Source organism: Manacus candei, unplaced genomic scaffold, assembly GCF_025592945.1.
Source record: "Manacus candei isolate 608988 ecotype Guabito, Panama unplaced genomic scaffold, ASM2559294v1 h1tg000050l, whole genome shotgun sequence".
Classification (NCBI taxonomy): domain Eukaryota; kingdom Metazoa; phylum Chordata; class Aves; order Passeriformes; family Pipridae; genus Manacus; species Manacus candei.
In genome coordinates this window covers 29,124,095-29,142,210 of record NW_026138098.1, presented here as the reverse complement: position 1 = coordinate 29,142,210, position 18,116 = coordinate 29,124,095, and the positions used below count along the sequence as shown (strand labels likewise).

The 18,116-nt window shown below is 37.1% G+C and overlaps 1 protein-coding gene across 4 annotated transcripts in view; it reads right to left on the bottom strand.

Annotated features, from left to right (window-relative positions):
* Nucleotides 1–18,116, bottom strand: part of GRID1 (glutamate ionotropic receptor delta type subunit 1) — a 510,592-nt gene that overhangs the window by 54,324 nt on the left and 438,152 nt on the right. For all 4 annotated transcript variants that reach the window (XM_051799805.1, XM_051799806.1, XM_051799803.1 and 1 more), the window contains exon 9: nt 1,490–1,591. In XM_051799805.1, coding sequence (XP_051655765.1) covers nt 1,490–1,591 — 102 coding nt within the window. The remainder of the gene's footprint in view (nt 1–1,489; nt 1,592–18,116) is intronic.

Genomic DNA, 18,116 nt, shown 5'->3' with positions numbered 1-18,116 from the left:
TCTTAGCAAAAGGACGTTTTCTGAGTTAATTCTGAACAACTTGGCACATATTTTGAGACACTCATAAACTTCTGAGGTAAAAACTGTAGGCAGTGTGGGATACTGTGAAGCATCCCAATCAGACACCACCACCTCAGCACCTGAGCACTGTCCATGGCCTTAGGTTTCCATAGTTCTTGAGAAGAGGCAAAGACTCCAGAAGACAACTCAACCCCCTCTAGCAGCTTCCTGGCGTCCACAGGATTAGTTCCTCTCTAAAAACATCTGCCTCTTCTCACTGGTGATAAAGGAGGCACATAGACCTGACTTAGTGTCCTAAATAGCTGTCTAGAGTACAGATTTTAAGTTCAGCACATCAGTCCTAGATAGGAAGATTACTGCTGTCCATGTATCTCAGATAATATTAGATTTAGAAAGTCATCTTTTACATACAATTCTTAATCTTTTATCCAGGAGACATATTGAAACAAGAGCTAAAAACACTGCATTTAGCGAACACTTAAAATTTTGAAAATTCAAAGAATAACCTTCATGAGTACTAGTTTCTGGAATATTTTAATTTAAAAGTATGCTTTGGGACCAAGGAAATGCAGCATTTTGTGGGATGTTTTCTGTTGGGCACGAGTGTCCTGCTCTCCTGCAGGGGAATGCCAGGGGTGCCAGCAGCACAGCCATCACAGCTGGCTGCCTTTGTACCCTGGTACTCGCATTGTCTGCTTACCTCTCACATCAGCTACAGCATAAATAGAGAAAAGTAAACTGAGGGCTGGAGGGAGAGTCTTAATGATCTCATGTAGTACTGCCTATTTGTATCATGATTCAGAAAAAGATGATTAAAAGCCACAGAAAGACATCACATTCTGCAATCTGCAGACTACAATATTTCAGGCAGGAATGCATTTAAGCCCTAATTTGCCCCTAATGTAGAACTTGGCTGACAGGAGCTCTTCTACCACTCAGAGTCTAAGAGACAGTAGTCCCAAAAGCATAATGATTTTTTGGAAAGATGTCACCTTTCTAAAAGATATAGTTTATCTCAATGGGAATTTATGAGCTTGATGGAGGAAACACTTGATTAAATTTTACAGCCTGCAGTGTACAAGAGCCAAGATTAGATTATCATAATTGGCCCATCTGATCTTAAAATCCATGAAATGCTGGAAATTGCCTATCCAAGTTAAAGCACAATATCTGGAATGCACCCCTGTGGACTCAGGCCCTGTGCTGGTTCTGTGCCTGGTAGGAATTACAATGCAGAAAAACAGCATAAGCAAACAAACAAATGCTCTGTATCTCTGACAGCGCACAGCTTCACATCGAATAATAAAAGGCCATCATCTATCCTCCATGCTTATGTAACTGATCATCCAAAAATACAGAACTGAAAATGATAGGCAAAAACACTGCGGGAAGTGCCCAAAACACCCAGTCGGGTCCTTTTTATTTTGAGCGTTTTGTTTCCTGAAAGATCCTTCAAAGAGCATCGTACCAAGACAGTCACCACTTTGAGTGTCACTCCTTGTAAGTCGTTGCCCAGACGTCTCTCTTGTAGGCTGCCGTTCAGTCCCTTCTCAGAGTCCCACGTTGCCAACTAGAACAGAAAGTGCAGTGAGTCTGAAGGCCTGGTAAGCAGAAATCTTTCAGCATTTACATAAACATTTAATGGTAGCTTGGCCCAATCCAGAACTGATATAGAGAAGTTGAGAGGTGTGTGGCTTTTTTTAATGCAGAATCAGAATTAGTGAGATTCAGAGGATAGACATAAACAAGTACCTTGCCTGAATGTATTTTCATGGATGCGTGCAATGTAACTACTCTATTATCTGTGGTAGTTGTCATATTATTTCGCTTAGATCACTCTGATATGACATTTCTCTTCAGTAAGTTTATATTGCCTGACAGTCTTGAGGATTATCTGTGGTTTCACTATCCCAGATTTCCCCCTCTGCTCAGATTCCTGCCTATTTTCAAATAATTCTCCACTGTTTATCAAAGACTGACCATTTTTCCTGCTGCACAACATTTTTGCTCACTGATAGTAATAAATTCTTGACATAGGTTCTATGGTGTCAAATTGCCTCCTCTCTCAGATTTTCTTCAGATCCTATCCTAAGTCCTATTTTCTCTGTTCTTGCCCTACTTCTAACTCATTTCTAAAACAGTAGCAGGCTATTGAGGTCCTAGGCTCTGATGAACAAGTATCTCATACCTACCACTATTTCATGCATCTGCCAGATGTACCTGGATGCATATTTTCAGGATATCTCTCCGGAATATTATATCTAAATATTTTATTTTTCAATTAAATATATAATTTTAAAAATCAATTTTACCACAATTTCTGAAGAGAAATGCAGTCCAACTCAATAGAACAGGTTCAATAGAAAAGTCAATCTTAAGTGACCTTTGGATTGTTGAAACTAAATATGCTCTTGAGCAGCAGCAGCAGTCAGATATTCTTTTTGCCTCCAAACAGAATCCACAGTGTCATTTCGCTCAGAAGAGTCATAAATAGTATCGAGTAGAAACTGCTTCTTCTTTTTTTTCCAGCTCTACTCTTAAACACCAATACTATGTTGGTGTATGTGGAAGCACTGTTGTTAGCTGAAGGCATGCCCTGTAGAAATTAAACACAGTCCAAGATCTGTGAAATGTGGATTCCTCCTGCCAGAAGCTAATTTTCATGTAACAAGTCAAAACCTTCTTGGAAAGAACTTATTTCACTGAAAATGCGTATGGCTAGATGTCTTACATGATTTATTTCTATGACTTCAGTTTTATCCTAAAGCCTTACAAATCAAATCAACAAATAAAATGTGATGGAAGAGATCTGTACAGTTTTATTTTTGTTTTGTTGCACTAAACTGATAAACAGGGAACTAGAAAAAGAATGGGACATTCAGTGAATATTGAGCAACTATCACAACTGATGAAAATTATTCCATAGCCACTAAATATTGAAAGCTGAGACATAGGAGAGGAAAGAATTAAAGTGCACCTCATTCTATCCAGATGACCTGGAGGATGGAGGAGGAGAATGAATGAATAATATTCAGCTTTCTAATGACACACCTGAAAGCTAAAGTATCTTAGACTGAAAACTCCCCTGTGATGCCAGTTTGGAGTGACAGATGAGCTTGTACACACAGAAGTGTCTGCAAAAAAAACAGGTAGACATATACCTGTAGCCATGGTATCTTCTGAATTTGAATTTAGGTGCTTGCTCTGAAATATTTCCAGATGTTTCTTACTCTTGCTATTGCCAAACCAAACGGACAGTTTTTCATTTGACATAAAACAACGTGGTTCAACAGACTTCACAGATTAGTGTAGGGGAGTGTGGTATATATTGTGTCTCAAATATGTAAAGAAAGTTCACTGTTTAAGCCTTCTTCAGCAGTCCTAGGCAGTAAGTATATGATTAAGATTTTGGCCAAAATGGTTTGCAAAATCAACAAGTGATGAATAAATATTTATTAAAAAATGGGAAATGTAAAGCATTCAAATTATTACTTCTCATGGACTGATGTATTAATTCCTTCTCCCACACATTCACATTTCAAAAACTATCAGGGCCTTGGACTTCTTGCATACCTTATGTTTCACATTCTGTACTAACTCCAAGAATTTCAAAAAATACTGGAGACATGCCAGTGCAAAACCATAAACTTATTCCTTTTGTTCAAAGGGAGCAAGACAAAGATTCCCCTTTTATGCAGCAGGGATAAGTGCAAGGAGAAGGAGCATATTTCACTTCAGAACAGAACTCCATAGTGTTCTCTGTAGAGGCACAAACTTTTCAGTCTCTAAAAAGCAAACTATGCAGATAAAATTCATAAATGGAACATAAGGAAAACCATTTCCAGAAGGGATTTTTTTTCTGTGCATCCTTGTGCTTTGGAACATTTCACTTGTTCAGAAATGTGCCAATTTTAGCCTCCACTTCTCGCAGACACAATTTTGTTTATAGGACTGATGTATTTACAGATATGTCTATCAATTTGTGACAGCTGACCTGTCAAGATCAGTGCCTAAGAAACTAATTTCCAGCACTGTTACACACAATGAGTACTGCTGTTAAGGCCATTAGAGTTTCATTCTTCGTAAAAATATGTGCTGAGTTCCTACCAGAAGTCTGAAGCCGAAGATTCTAGCACAGCCATCAGGTGATAGGAGATAAAGGGCTTGCAGAATCAGCAGTTGCAGGATGTGTTTTAAAAAATATCAGTGGTCTCTGGAACATGTATTGAATGGCAGTCTGGGTGGGAATTTTTTGGTTCTCAAATTACTGGGTTATGTGAGTTCAAGTTTTGAAATCAGCTACTCTATGAAAGGTTTTCAACTTAAACCTTCCTAACTTCTCTTTCTGAAACAGCCCTGTTGCTGGGAATCCCATAGTTCTAGCCATACATCAGAAGTTAAATCATCCAATAAAGACTACACAGAGGAAACAAATGTAGAATTCAGACAAAAAGGTAATTTGTTGGAAAATACTGACTCAAGACATGCTTCTGATCTTTATCAATATTTATGACATTTTCAACCAGAACTTCAAGGAAAGGCTTGGAGAGAGAATCACAATTTTAACATTTTAACCCTCCACAAGCAATGCAGAATGAAACAACCATACTTACTCAAAACACAGACAAATACAACCTAGGAATATCAAATGATAAAGGACATCATCCAAAGTATGTCTGTTGAACCTGCTGTTCAGGACTTTGCCCTGAAAGGTATTTGTATCTGTCAGGAGCTCCAAAGAAAACAATGTCTATGTAAGCTTAGGGTTCCTGAGTTCCCTTTGATAAACCAGAAGTCAAATTCTAAAAAGTAATTTCATGACTTTGTTAATTATGTAGCTGTTGGCTGCCCAACATTTACTTGAGTGATTAGATCCCCAGGGGAAATCATATTGTGGTGTCATGGCAAACTCACACCAGAGAATATCAGAAACAACTCCATGCAAGTGTGAGAACCCTCATCAGCATAATGAGGCAGACAATCCTGCTCAAATAAATCAAGGCTGTATGAATTAAATTCTGATGTGCAAGATTCACTACCTCCTATGAACCTGATCAATTAGACTGAGAGCCTGTGTGCCACTTCCTTTAGGAGATGAACGAATGATAAACTCAGTTATTTATTACACATCTGTTTGTCTGCAAAGTCTGCCTGTTCATGCGACTCTATTACACAATAATTACAAATTCATTGAATCAGGAACTGGAATTTAGATTTTCTAGCTCTGCTGTAAACACACCATTAAACTGTGGCAAATGTCTGTCTCAGGCCCAAACAAACTGAGATGCAAATTACCCCAAACTACTGGTAGATACAGTTGAAAACTGACATTAGCAAAAAACTATTTGATATTTCTATCACAGCATTGAGTGATCATCTACACTATTTTAGTTTATGACATGGTAGCTACTGTCCAAATAATACATGTCACTGCCATATAACACAATTTTAAGTATGACACCACCCTAAACATGATCTACTTTTCAGGGAAAATGTGATTCCCATAAGAAATAAAAAAAGATAATTATCAGCAGATGTATAGTAATGTTTGAAATGGTTATAATCTATCCAGAGCATATATCTTCTTTTTTACCAAAACCTGAAATCTTCTATCTGTTGACTCCTTTAGAGTTATACTATCCAAAGAAATTAAATTTGGGACCCCCTGCCTTGACACCTGAAAAACTTCTAAAAGACAGGAAAGTGAAGAGAGTGCAAGGCAGGCAGTTCTCATTCTAGGAACCAGAGGCACACATATAGACCAGAGTACATTTTCTGGGAATATGAAAGCTGTTCTGTCCAAGGAGTTAAATAAATTCATCTATGACATTCACAATCTAATAATGCTTTTAGATTAAAATTGAATTAAAACAGATTTCACTTCAATGACCACGTGCTTCTTAACCTTGACCTCAACACAGTGTATATCAAGTATGATGCTCTTAATAACATCGGTGCCTCACTCCCTTTGCCAGCCTTGCCATATAGCTAAACTCTTACTGAAACACTTATATTATAAAAACAGATTTTAAGTGAACACGATAATAAAAAATTACACAAACAAAACATAAACAAGAAAATTAATGTTTACAGGAAAGAAATATGAAAGAAGACAGTGGTCCATTAAATACATGGAGTAAATTGAACACTCCTCTGCTGCAGTTCTAAGGGATAAGAGGAATTTAATTTAAATTCTAAAACAAATTTAAGTCCACTTAAAACATTTAAGTCCACTATTTCTTTCTAAATGCAGTATAACAGTAATCTACAGAATTTGCTGTCCTACACAACAAAGTATTAGTAGGACTCACACTTCAGATTGTGTGCCATTATTAAAGAACTGATAGGATTCCTGAAACATCATTTCCATTTTTATGACTGGAGTTGCCTTGAAGGCACTAACATCTTTTAATTTAAAATATAAGATAACAACTAATAAAAGTTTAAAAAACGTTTTGGACTGTATATTTGTGTAATCCACAGTAATATAAAACAGGACTAGGAAAATAAAAAGGTATCAATTCTCATACTAGCAAGCAAATCCAAACACTGATGCAATTTATTTCCATCATGGCTACATAACTATTAGGAATATTCTAACATTTCTACTCCAAAGAATAATCTTATAGTTATTATTATGGAAAAGATACTGGACAAGATTTATCCCACCCTGTTCCATGGCCAAGATGCTCCTTTACCATTAAAGGGTCACACAGAGATTGCATCTGCGTGGCAAAAGTTTAGAGAAGGGCAGGGAGATCATGGGAAGCTGCCATCTCCCATTCCTGATACCACAGCAAACCATCTCCTGAGAAAGTAAACCTTCAAAGGCAATGACCAGCCAATATAAAGTGAGAAAAATAGAGGAGAGGGAAGGGCTGCCTCCCCTGGGGCTGTCATGCCACTGATGCTTCTACAGGAGGACCCTGGTTTTCTGTGAAGGACACAGATGTGACTGTTGATGCTTTAATGGGCCTTTAAGAATGAGAGATCTTCAGGGAGAAGAATGCCATTTATTCCAATTTTAGTGCAAATTTAATTTTTTTTTTGCAAATTTACGGTGCTATATCAATGATAATAAAATTTCTGCAGCAAATCACAGGAAGATGAGTATGAGGCAGTAAGACCTAAAAATTAACAAGTCATTCTGGAAAAACTTTACTGCTTTTTCAATAGTACTGCAGAATTAAGAGCACAGAATTAAGCTGTTGCTGAAGAGAAGAGCACAGTATGCTTGTATCTGCATTTTAGTTTTAGTTCACACAAGGTCTTATGAAATCTCACATAGGAAAATTTGATTTTGTTTCCTGAATAGGGACAATATTGCATGATTTACAGACTAGCTTCTAAGCAACAGTGAAGAATGACCAAGATGAGGAAAAAAGTTCTTAGGTAGCTTAGAACAAGTCAATATCAAGATTTTATTAAAAGCTTTTTTAGTGTTTTGGAACAGGAAATAGGAAATTAATAAAATTAAAATGTCAAAGATGCAAAGATATCTCAAAACTACAAAATGTTAAAAATATGTCAGAGTAGTACAGTGAGAAAAATAAATGGGAGTGGTAAGAATTCAGAAATGAAGAAATAATATACATCTTGCATAACTGGAAGTGAACGCTGATGGAACAGAAAAATGGGAAACAGAGAGACTTCAACTGAAGAAATAAACACAGAAAGTAATGTTGACAAATTGTGCAGGATGAGCTGCAAATGATGGTGAGCCTGTAAAAAAGGGCAGCTGCAGGAGTATCACTGTGGTTTTGGACTCCACATCTCTCATGGTATAGGCTGCACAGAGAGCACTCACAACACAGCTGAGAAGAATATATAGTCTTAATACAATATTTAGCACCTGTCTGAACAAGATTTAGGCATGATGGAAGAAAACCAAGGGAGAACAGGACAAATACTGCTGGGGTGGAGGATTCAGGTCATAAAAAACCAATAAAAGATACAACTGTGAATATTGAAGGTAATGATGACTAAGGAACAGAAAAATTAGAAACAAAATTAGCTAAAAGGCAACAGAACTACTGCTGCTAACTTCTAATAATCTACAGAGACCCTTTCACATCAAATACAAACTGTTGCCCAGAAACATTTATTCATTCTCAGTGCAGACTACAAAATGACAGACAAAAGGGCAGAGATTTTTTCAGTATCTCTAAACAAAACAATTTTTTTATGGGAAAGGCTTGGCACATCCAGGATATGAGGAAGTGCTTATATAAAGGAAATCAAAGAACACTCTCATGGTTCCTGAATTCACCAGAGGTATCAGATCTGAGCCAGTGTTTCACACAACACTGGATCTCAGCCAAAGGTGATCAGGATACTTTTGTCCTGTGTGGAACAACTTCAAGTCGCAAAGTTCAAGGTTTAAACTGTGATCTCATCAGTTTGCCATTTCTCAGATGAGTGGATTAATCACCATCTTTAAGCCTATTATAGTTTTTCACAGAGGTAAAAGATATAGGTGTAGTCTTTTTGAAGAATGTCATAATTCTTGAATACTTGAAAACCTCATGTATTTTCAACTTCAATAGAAAAATCCATTCCCCACTGCTGAAATGAAGCCATTCCTAGAACTCAGCCAGGGAGAAATTATGTAGAAAGTGCACAGGAGCAATTTAAGGTCCCAGCCTACAATCGTTAACTTGGGAAGCCTACGTAATACTACTGAATCCTGAGAGTTACACTTATATAAAATTAATTGAGCATAGACCTAGAATAGAAAATAAAGAAAGTTCAAGAAAGCTGAAGGAGGGATTTGAGTAGGAAAGAGCAATTGACCTGAACTGCCATATCTAAGGAAGCAGATATACACCACTGCTCGCCTGAGAAGCCAGCGAGATAAATGGCAAATATCTGGGATTAGGATGCCACATAAAGTCTACCCTTGAAGTAGCATAATGCCCTTCAAACTATGTAAGGCAACTGGTTCACAATTAAGAGAGAAGAGTAGAAGTAACTGAGTCGCTACCACACAGATAATCCCACGAAATTCTGATTTAAAATTTAAGAAAACAAATCTCCAGTTGTGCAAACAAAATGTACCTCAGCAAGAAGCTCCATAGTAACGAGGAGAAAACTTGTACAAATGGGAATAAAAATTTCAAAACAATTCAAACAGCTCAAAACCGAAGAAAAATTATAAAAATTACATTGCCTTAAAACCAAATACAAATTATTATCAGAAACATGTTTTTGTCATGTAAGATCACCTACAGTATTTAAGAACTATCATCATCAGAGAGTAACTAGAGTCTAGGATATAGTCTCTCTCTCTCTCCATGTCATTTACAGTAAGTCCTACATAATAGATAGAGAAAATCTTAGAAGGGAAGAACTACAGTAGCTATCTCAGAACTGACAGTTTAGGAGGACAGAGACTACAAGCAGAGGCTTTGGTAGAGGTATTTCAGCATTAAAACTGTGATTCTCTAAAAGCCTACGTATTTACTCAGCTCTTGTTCTATAAATTCTGCTGTCCCCTGCAATTAACAATTTTGACCCTACCTATCCTAACTCAGCAGTATCTTGCTCAACAACTTTTATGGTTCATCATTGCAAAGAACATCAAATATTTTGGTGTGAGAGGACCTGTTTTCCCTTATGTTCTTCATTAGCCAAAGATCAATTTAACTAATTGTAATGACCATACTATTAAAAGCAAACTATTTTATATATAATAGAGCTCTACAACATAAATGAAGATTAGACACATTATGCTTTATACTACTAATATTAAAGAAGCCAAGATATTCTTATACATGCATTTCTGTATACTGCTTTCTGCAGTACCCTGACTGAAGAGTTTCATGGAAAATTAAAGCTGTAGTTTTCTGTAACCCTACAGGTTTTATTATCACAGTGTAAGACTTCTTATACTCCTTGGAAATGGATCAGCATCATATACTTCATATTGCATATACATCATTTAATATTATGTTGAAGGACACAAATTATGAATATCATCATTTTTTGCTGAAATAAGATGCTGCTCCATTATTTGGCAGAGTGAGACATTATTTTGCTAGCAAGTAATGGAGGACCAATGATAGCAGTTCAGGGTTGCTCCTCTTTCCATATTGTGATAGCTGGTGAGCATCTCTGACCTCTCATGCAACACAGAAGCACCCAGGTTCTGCTGTGCTGAGCCTGGGCAAAGCATGTCTGGGGCAGCAAATCCACACTTAGCAGAAAAAGGAGTTGAAAGGACATGACAAGATAAATGTAACCTGTTAATATTCATTATATGAAACTATAAATAGGCCATCTTCAGCTCTGGTAGAATAAATTGCTTCAATTAATACTACTCTTTGAAGGAGCAGTGACTGCAACATGCTGATGTTATTAGTGCAGCAACACAGGCACTGAAAAAGATGTAGCACTAAATGAAGCAATCATAAGAGTGATGAAAACAATATGAACAAGAATATTATCCTCTGATGGCTTCTTTATAAAGTACAGGCAAGTATTGCTCCGTCTCCAAATTTTTTGTATTTAGTTTCCCTAACACAAAATCAAAACATAGTGAAAAAGGTATGGAAAATAAATCTGAGGTATTTTTTCCTAGAAGCTCACAGGCTTCTCTCTTGCAAAGCAGGTAGAAAATTTGCACCCCTGTCAATCTGCAGTTTTGCCACTTTTCAAGGCTTTAAGATATGAGTAACATGCTATAGTGTAGAAACGCTGCTGTTGAATCAGATGACAGCATTGATATAGAAAAGATGTATGTGCAGCACCACAATTCTTCTAAGGGTCAAATAAATTAACTGTGAGTACCCTAGATTCTGCTGAGTCAGGCACTTGCCAGGGGCACTGTAAATTACCCTGTGATATGGACAACCAGGTCGCTAAGCATAAAATTAAAACTGTTAAGTAATCATAAAAGTTAGACCAATCCAGATTTAAACTCCTCAACAGATGTCACTAGTTACCAACTTAAAAACCCTACAGCATGAGCTCCTTGCCACTGGGTTACCTATTTGAAAGACAAACAAGCCCCTCTTCTTTCTTTTGACATTTAAAAAGCAAAGTCATTGCTCAGTGACAGTGAGAGACAACAGGTGCTGGACTCCAAGGATACTCTGAGTGCTACAGCTAAATACTGGAAATCAGGTAGCTCAAAAGTAGCTGCTTGTGAACAAAACTGAACCAATTCCCAACACCATTACTCATTATGTGTGGGTAAAACGGAAACAAATCTGTTTCACACAGAGAACAGATTCTTTTCAAAGCTTCCAAATGCTTTTTGGTGGGCAATTACAAGCTTTTGAGAGAAGAACTTGTTATCTCTGCAGTGGTGAACTCAGCAGACTGTTTTGTAAACAAAAAAGTCATCGAAAAGTTGGATCTAACAACAAACACAAATTCTTGTTAATTTTCTATAGGTTCCTGTACTGCTCTGTGCAGTGTAGTAACCAAAGACCTCCCTGCAGTGACATTCTATTAATTCTACTGGGGAAGGAGAGCAAGAGAGGTTTGTGCAGCTGGACAGCTGTTGGGACCTGCCGTCCTCTCCAGTTGTTCTACACAAGAGCTCTGCACTTATGGATTAACTGGTACACTACAACTGGCTACGGCAAAACAACTGCTCTTTTTTGCAATTCCTTACTGGATTTCCTGGAAATTATCTGAGCTGAATGCTTCTGATGTCTCGCTACATGTTCGAGGAGCCCATACGTATTTCTGCGGTTCTAACAACTGAACTTTTCACAGCCTGGCCCATGAGAAACAGACTGTGATTTCAAAAGGTGCAGACCTTCTGAAGCTTGGCCATCATGAATTCACTTTCTGATTCTGGGTGATAGCACTGAGTCATCCCAGAACAAAGTCCAAATTCAGCCACTCTTTGGTGTCATGTATCGAGCCAGCTCCCATTTATGTATTGAAACCGCTCTTCTGTCACGCTCCTGACAAAACTCCACAACTTCAAGAGTATTTTTTTTGTAGAAACTTATTTAAAAAATAAAATTCTATCTAAAATTTTCGAGATTCGAAAATTCTATCTAAAAGCTTCGAGATTGTCTTACATTTTTCCCTGATATTTGTATACATTTGTTATTTTATTCCATTTTTCTACCGTTGCTATTATCTAATTACATGATGATATTTTGGTGGTCTTGATATAACAATAAGGACAATGTTCTAGACGAAAAGTGGATTTAAAAATGTAATTTATAAAACAAATAACACAGAGGTCAAAGTTTTAGATAAAATGTTGGTACTTTAAAATGACCATTTAAAAAACCCAATATTTTATCAGAATTACTGTCAAGACAAGTTAATATTCTCTCTTAACATCAGTCACAACCCTAAATGTCAAAGTTTCACTGCTAAAGATTTTAAATTAATTTTGGCCGGCTGTGTTTATCACACTGGTATCTACACTCATATCCATGAAACATTGAAAATTCTTGTCATAAATTTAAAAGTTCTGTTTTTTCTGAACTTTCCTTATTTAGATCTTTACAATATGACTTTATCTTTATCCTTGCTTCTCTTAGAAATGACAAAAAATGGTTTCAAAAATTTGCAGATATTTTTCTCCAACAAAGAAAACCACTGAGTAAAAAAACCCGTAACTCGGTGTTTGGTAATGGATAATTACCTCTCCAAGAAACAGAAGAACAGTAGATAGTATTAAGGATAACATGGCTTTCCTTCTGTACAATGATAGGCATTTAATGGTTTTAATTAACAACAAAGCTATATTGAAACATCTTTCAAAAATATATTTATCCCTTGGGCTTTGTTACATACATAGAGCAGGTTTTGTAAGGCAAATAAAATCATCTTGCTCATGAAGTCAATTAGCAGAGAATATACAAACATTATATCCATAGATATTATCATTTATATAAGCTATATACCAGTTGCTAAGTATTCACAAGGAATATAGCAATACACTTAGCTAATCTTTGAATAGCCTTCATAAAGAAACCGTGGTAAGCATGAAAAATATTTTTACATGTTACTGCTTACTGCTTTTGCTTACAACCTATTGCCCTGCTTCATTTTTCCCTGCTTCAAATCAGCATTCAGGAGAATTTTAACTTTTAAAAAAAACAAACTGGAAGTTCAGAACTTCTGAGCAATTTTACACAGTGACAGACAGTGCACATAGGGTATATAAGAATGATTACAGTAATAAATACTTTTCCCAAGCTCCACAAACTGACATGTACCAGTGAAACTCCATCACTAGAAAGGATGTGGTAATTTCAGCGAGGTAGTTAAAGGTAAGAAATGAAAGCAGGTAAGAAATACAGCTTGTACTCTGTGTAATGCTTGAAGGCCTGCCTTCCAGATTCCTTACTACAGCTTTAAAAATAAACACTGATCTCTAAGAACCTTTATAAGAGCACCCTACATCATGTTTAAGAGGATTCAATGATTTAGTAAGTTTATATAATTACTACAAAGCTCATTTAATATTGCACCTGATGTGCTGTTGTTCTCAAAGTCTTGAAAAAGGTTCTAGAAAGGTCAGGCCCGATCAAATTAGAAAGCAGGACATGATTTATCCATGGTCCAAACTTCTCAGTGGGAGGAGACAAACTCTTTCAGCCCATGGAGGGCCACAGATAAGCAGCAAAGCCTCCAGTGGGGGAAAGGCAGCAGCTCTCTGGGAATGACCCAGCAGTCAGACCTCATTTTAAGATCACCCTTCCTTAAAGCATTACAAGATTTATTTCTACAGTGTAAATGGCTCTTGGTCACTGCGGGGCAGGCAGTCTCTCAACAATGAACAGCAGAGTATTTGTATGCAACATTAGGACTAAAATGGGCAATGCCCTCAGAGAAATATGGATGCAGAAATATGGCAAAGAATTACTACAAACATATCTGAGGAGGAAAAAACTACACACGTTACAGTCATTAAATCCCTTTCTTACTGCTTTAACCTGATATTCTTTTTGTTGCTATGGTGATTGCTATCCAGCCATTTATACGTTTAAAGAAAAAATCAGTATTCCCTCTCATGAAATTCTAAGTGTGAGAAATATCTCCTTAATGCAATATAAAGACTATTTCCTCAGTGGACTCATCAGGTATTCATTTTCCTAAGGTCTTCTGAGTCCATTTAAACTTCTCTCTCCCACACATTCTGTGGCAATGAATTCCAAAATATAAGCATACAGTCTCTGAAAATGTACTTTCTCTTACAGGTTGTAAGCTGGCCACCAGTTCATTTTATTAAGTATTATCTAGGTTTCAGCTATGAGAAAAAATGAGTAATTGTTCCCATTTCATCTTTTTATCTCTTTGGTTCCTAAGCACCTGGTCACACTCCCTCCTTTTGCCTGCTTACTGAGCTGAAAAATAGTGGCCTGTATACTCTGTTCATATAGAAGCAATTTGATATCTCTAGTCACCCTTTTTCCTCTTATATCTTTTCTAGTTATTCCAATATTTTCTGGAAGTTGAACAAAAATAAAAATTATAAAAACCCAACCCAATCCAAATTGTAGCGACTGGCCAAAAATCAGCCCATGGAAAATTCAAAATCTGACCTTAAGGAAGTCAACTTTCTTAAACCTTTATTTTAATATGATCTTAAAAGAGTTGTCTTAAAAATCTTTGACACTGCATTTCAGCATTAAAACACAGAAAGAGCTGAACAAGAGAAGTGGAAAGCAAATGTCAATAATGGAAATGGAAGATATTTAGATAATATATACTTAGAAAATGGAAAATAAACACCTACTATATGGACAGTAAGATGTAGAATTATTTAATGTTTCTTGGAAAAAAAACCCTCTCATTTATTAGAAAAAAATTATAACATCCTCCATTTTATTTATTGTTAACTCTTCCTTAAACCTTTCCCTTGCATAAGCAGAAGGTGGTATATACAAAACAGAAAGCTATGAGCTATCAATAATCTCCCTCCTCTCACTAGATCTACAGTAAAATAAATAATTTATTGGTAATTCCTTCCCATAACTCTTCAAAAGGCTAAGGGGAATTTGCAGCAATTGCTGAACTTCCAGTATTTCTGTTTCCATAAAGCATATCAGGCCTTTACCACTGTTCCAACCAACAAGGATTTTCTTGTAATTCACAAAATTGCCTTATAGGCCCCAGAATGTCTGAAGGCTACAAACCTTGCTCACAAATCAAATTAATTAAAGGAAACAAAATTAAGTGTGTTAATACTTATGGGGTTTTGTCCACATCTCCATGGCAAAATATTCCCAGCTGCTGGAGCAGGCCTAGGACCAGCACTGATGGCTAAAAGCCCCTGCAATCTGTGGCTGTCCATCAGCTTAGTAGCTCGTGATACTTGAGTGAAAACTTGCCCATTACCGACCTCTAAGGGCCTGCATTAGAGATCAACAACCAGCTTCCTGGCAGACTTCAAACTGCAGCAGCTACAGGGAGGGTTGAACGAATAAGCAATAAATATCATCATCATATCAGCCCAGGAGACGGTCCTAAAATGCCTCTAATTGGTACTCCCAAGGTCACATTTAGTTGTCAGTCCGTGCTTTGATGGACACACAAAAGTGACACAGCCAAGGGTTGGGAGGGAACTCCAGTAGCTGAGGCCCTTCCAGAACTGGCAGCTCAGCCCATGAAAGCTGCTCATGGCTCAGAAGCAGAAGGCCTCCTACACTGGGGGCTGTCAGTCTGGTACCAGCACAAGCACACACTCACTTTTAGAACTCCAGGGAGGGAAAAACATTTGACTGTTTCTCATCCAAAACATATTGAAAGGCCTGGCTAGCCAGATGGGTTGGGTACCCAGGTCACAGGCCCTGCATCCCAAGAGTAGGAAGATGCAAGTCTTCAGGTGGTCCTTCTAAAGGCAGATCCTGATTAGAGACAGCTTCTCCAGTGAAGGACTTTTCCAAGACTCAATCTAAGATCATAACTGAACTAGCTAAAATGTGCTCTTGTAAAAATATATCCCTTCCCACATTCACCTAGGGCTGTCATAAAAATGGCATTTCTTCGTCTCTCCTTTAGGAAACATGCAGTTGTCATTAAATATATATATATATATGATATACATGATATATGTAGACAGATATATACGTATATATGCATGCATAAAGAAGCCTGTGCAATTACCCCTTGTAAGAATCTGGCAGAGCTTCAATTGCCTTTCAGTACTGAATGTCACAGTCACCATAGAGAGATACAATTTAAAAAAACTTATAGAACTGAAAAAAAATCCCCAATACTCTAAACTAGTTTTCAGAGCTTTTTTTAACCTAGTTACTTGTTCTTCTTTTGGGATGCTTCTATCTCCTTATGCCAAGTTTCTGGTCTTGAAGTGTTACCACATCAGCTTCGGAGAAAGAATATTGGACCTCTCAATAAGCAGGAGCTGCCTGTTAGTATGAATAAATCTCATGTTAATGACTTTCATCAGGACTTTGGTATGTGTTAGTCTGGCAATATTACAGAGACTGCGTGCGTATATAGAAAATCAAAGAGAACTAATTTGTATAATGGGCTGCATATGAGTACGTCAGAAACTATTGGTTAAGGAATTGGGTAAGACTAAAAGACCAGCAACACATCAAACAATGAAAGTCACCAGCACATCATTCCTACCCTCATAACAGCCACCAAATCAACACAAATTTCTTCACAGGCACGTTAAAGGTCACTTAGTGGATTGTGTGCAAAGTGCTGACATTACAGCTCACGCAAGATTTCACATCCAATATTCTTCAGTAAAACAAACTGACACTCTTCCTATCTCTGGCAGATATGGCTTAGGATCTGATAAACATTTCAATGATGGTGTAAATTACTACAGCAGACCAGCTATTAAAGTGTTCCAGGCTATCAGATTGTTAAGTCAAATAACCAAAATGAGCCTAGGATTTTTTATTTTTTTAAACAACTTTTTTCCTACACTTTCCCTGAAAATGTAATAGTGCTGTAAAGACAACCTGAAAAACAAAATTTTCTACACCAGAAGAAAGCAGAGAAAACACTTTTCTCTACTTTTTCTGTGTAAAGAGTTTTACTAGTTATATTAAGCAACAATTTTGAACAGAGGCATTTTGGGACAGGGAGAAATGAGGAAAGCAAAGTGAAGAGCATGTGCTGGCACTTGCTTAACTAGAAGTTGCACCTGCAACTCAGTGTGACAGTAGTCTCCGTGCTAGAAGTAAGAAGACTAACACCAGACTCATATTTTGACCAGATTTCCTATGTAACAAAGCAGTTCCATATGAAAGAAATAAGGTAAAAGAAGGAAAAAAGAAGATATAGTAGATTTCCTCCTCTTCACAGATTTTCTGTATTTAACTTTTTCCATTGAGATGTAAAGCTAAACTGAAGCCTGCTGTGAATACAAACCCAGGAAACTCAGCAGATCTGCACTTATTTTGTTTGTGCTGACCTGTGGTCCTAACCCTTTTTGCTGCTTTATAGTAAACACCTTAAATTGTTACACAAAGCAAAGGTATCTATCTACCTCTCTCTGCTACCATTCCTGCTTTGTTGCCCTGACACACATGCTCTAGATCTCATTAGCTTTCTCCCAGGATACTTGCCCTAACATGAGCATGAAACTTCATCTCAGGTAAACTGCACCATGACATTCCAGCTGTGGAACTGCTTCCTAAGCATTGGCACTCGTTTCATTTGTTTATGTACGACTCACAACTTTTGTAGTTCCCAAGAAAAGGTTCTGACAAAGCATTTTAACACCACTCTGGCTGTTATCCTGGTGGCTTCCTCAGTTTAGACTCCAGCCTGACACAGGGGTGGAATTGGAAACAGAAGCATATTTCCATAACTAGTCCAAATCTAATATGAAGAGGAATGGAAAACTGAGAAGAGAAGACTGAAATGGTTAAGTAGGAGCCTTAGGGTTGCATAAGTGGATTATTATGAAATATCAGCAATATATGATAGTGCAGTTCCTGAAATATCAGAAGGAGGAACAGTTATTTTTCTACTCCTGTAACAATTTGATTACTCCTGGTTTCTTCTCAACAGTGATACTGGAATTGATTTAAACACATTAACATCACAGGAAGTCATAAGGGCTTTTGGCAGAATCTATAAAATGGGGATGGGAGAGTCCGTATATTCCATTATGCTCATGATATTGAAAA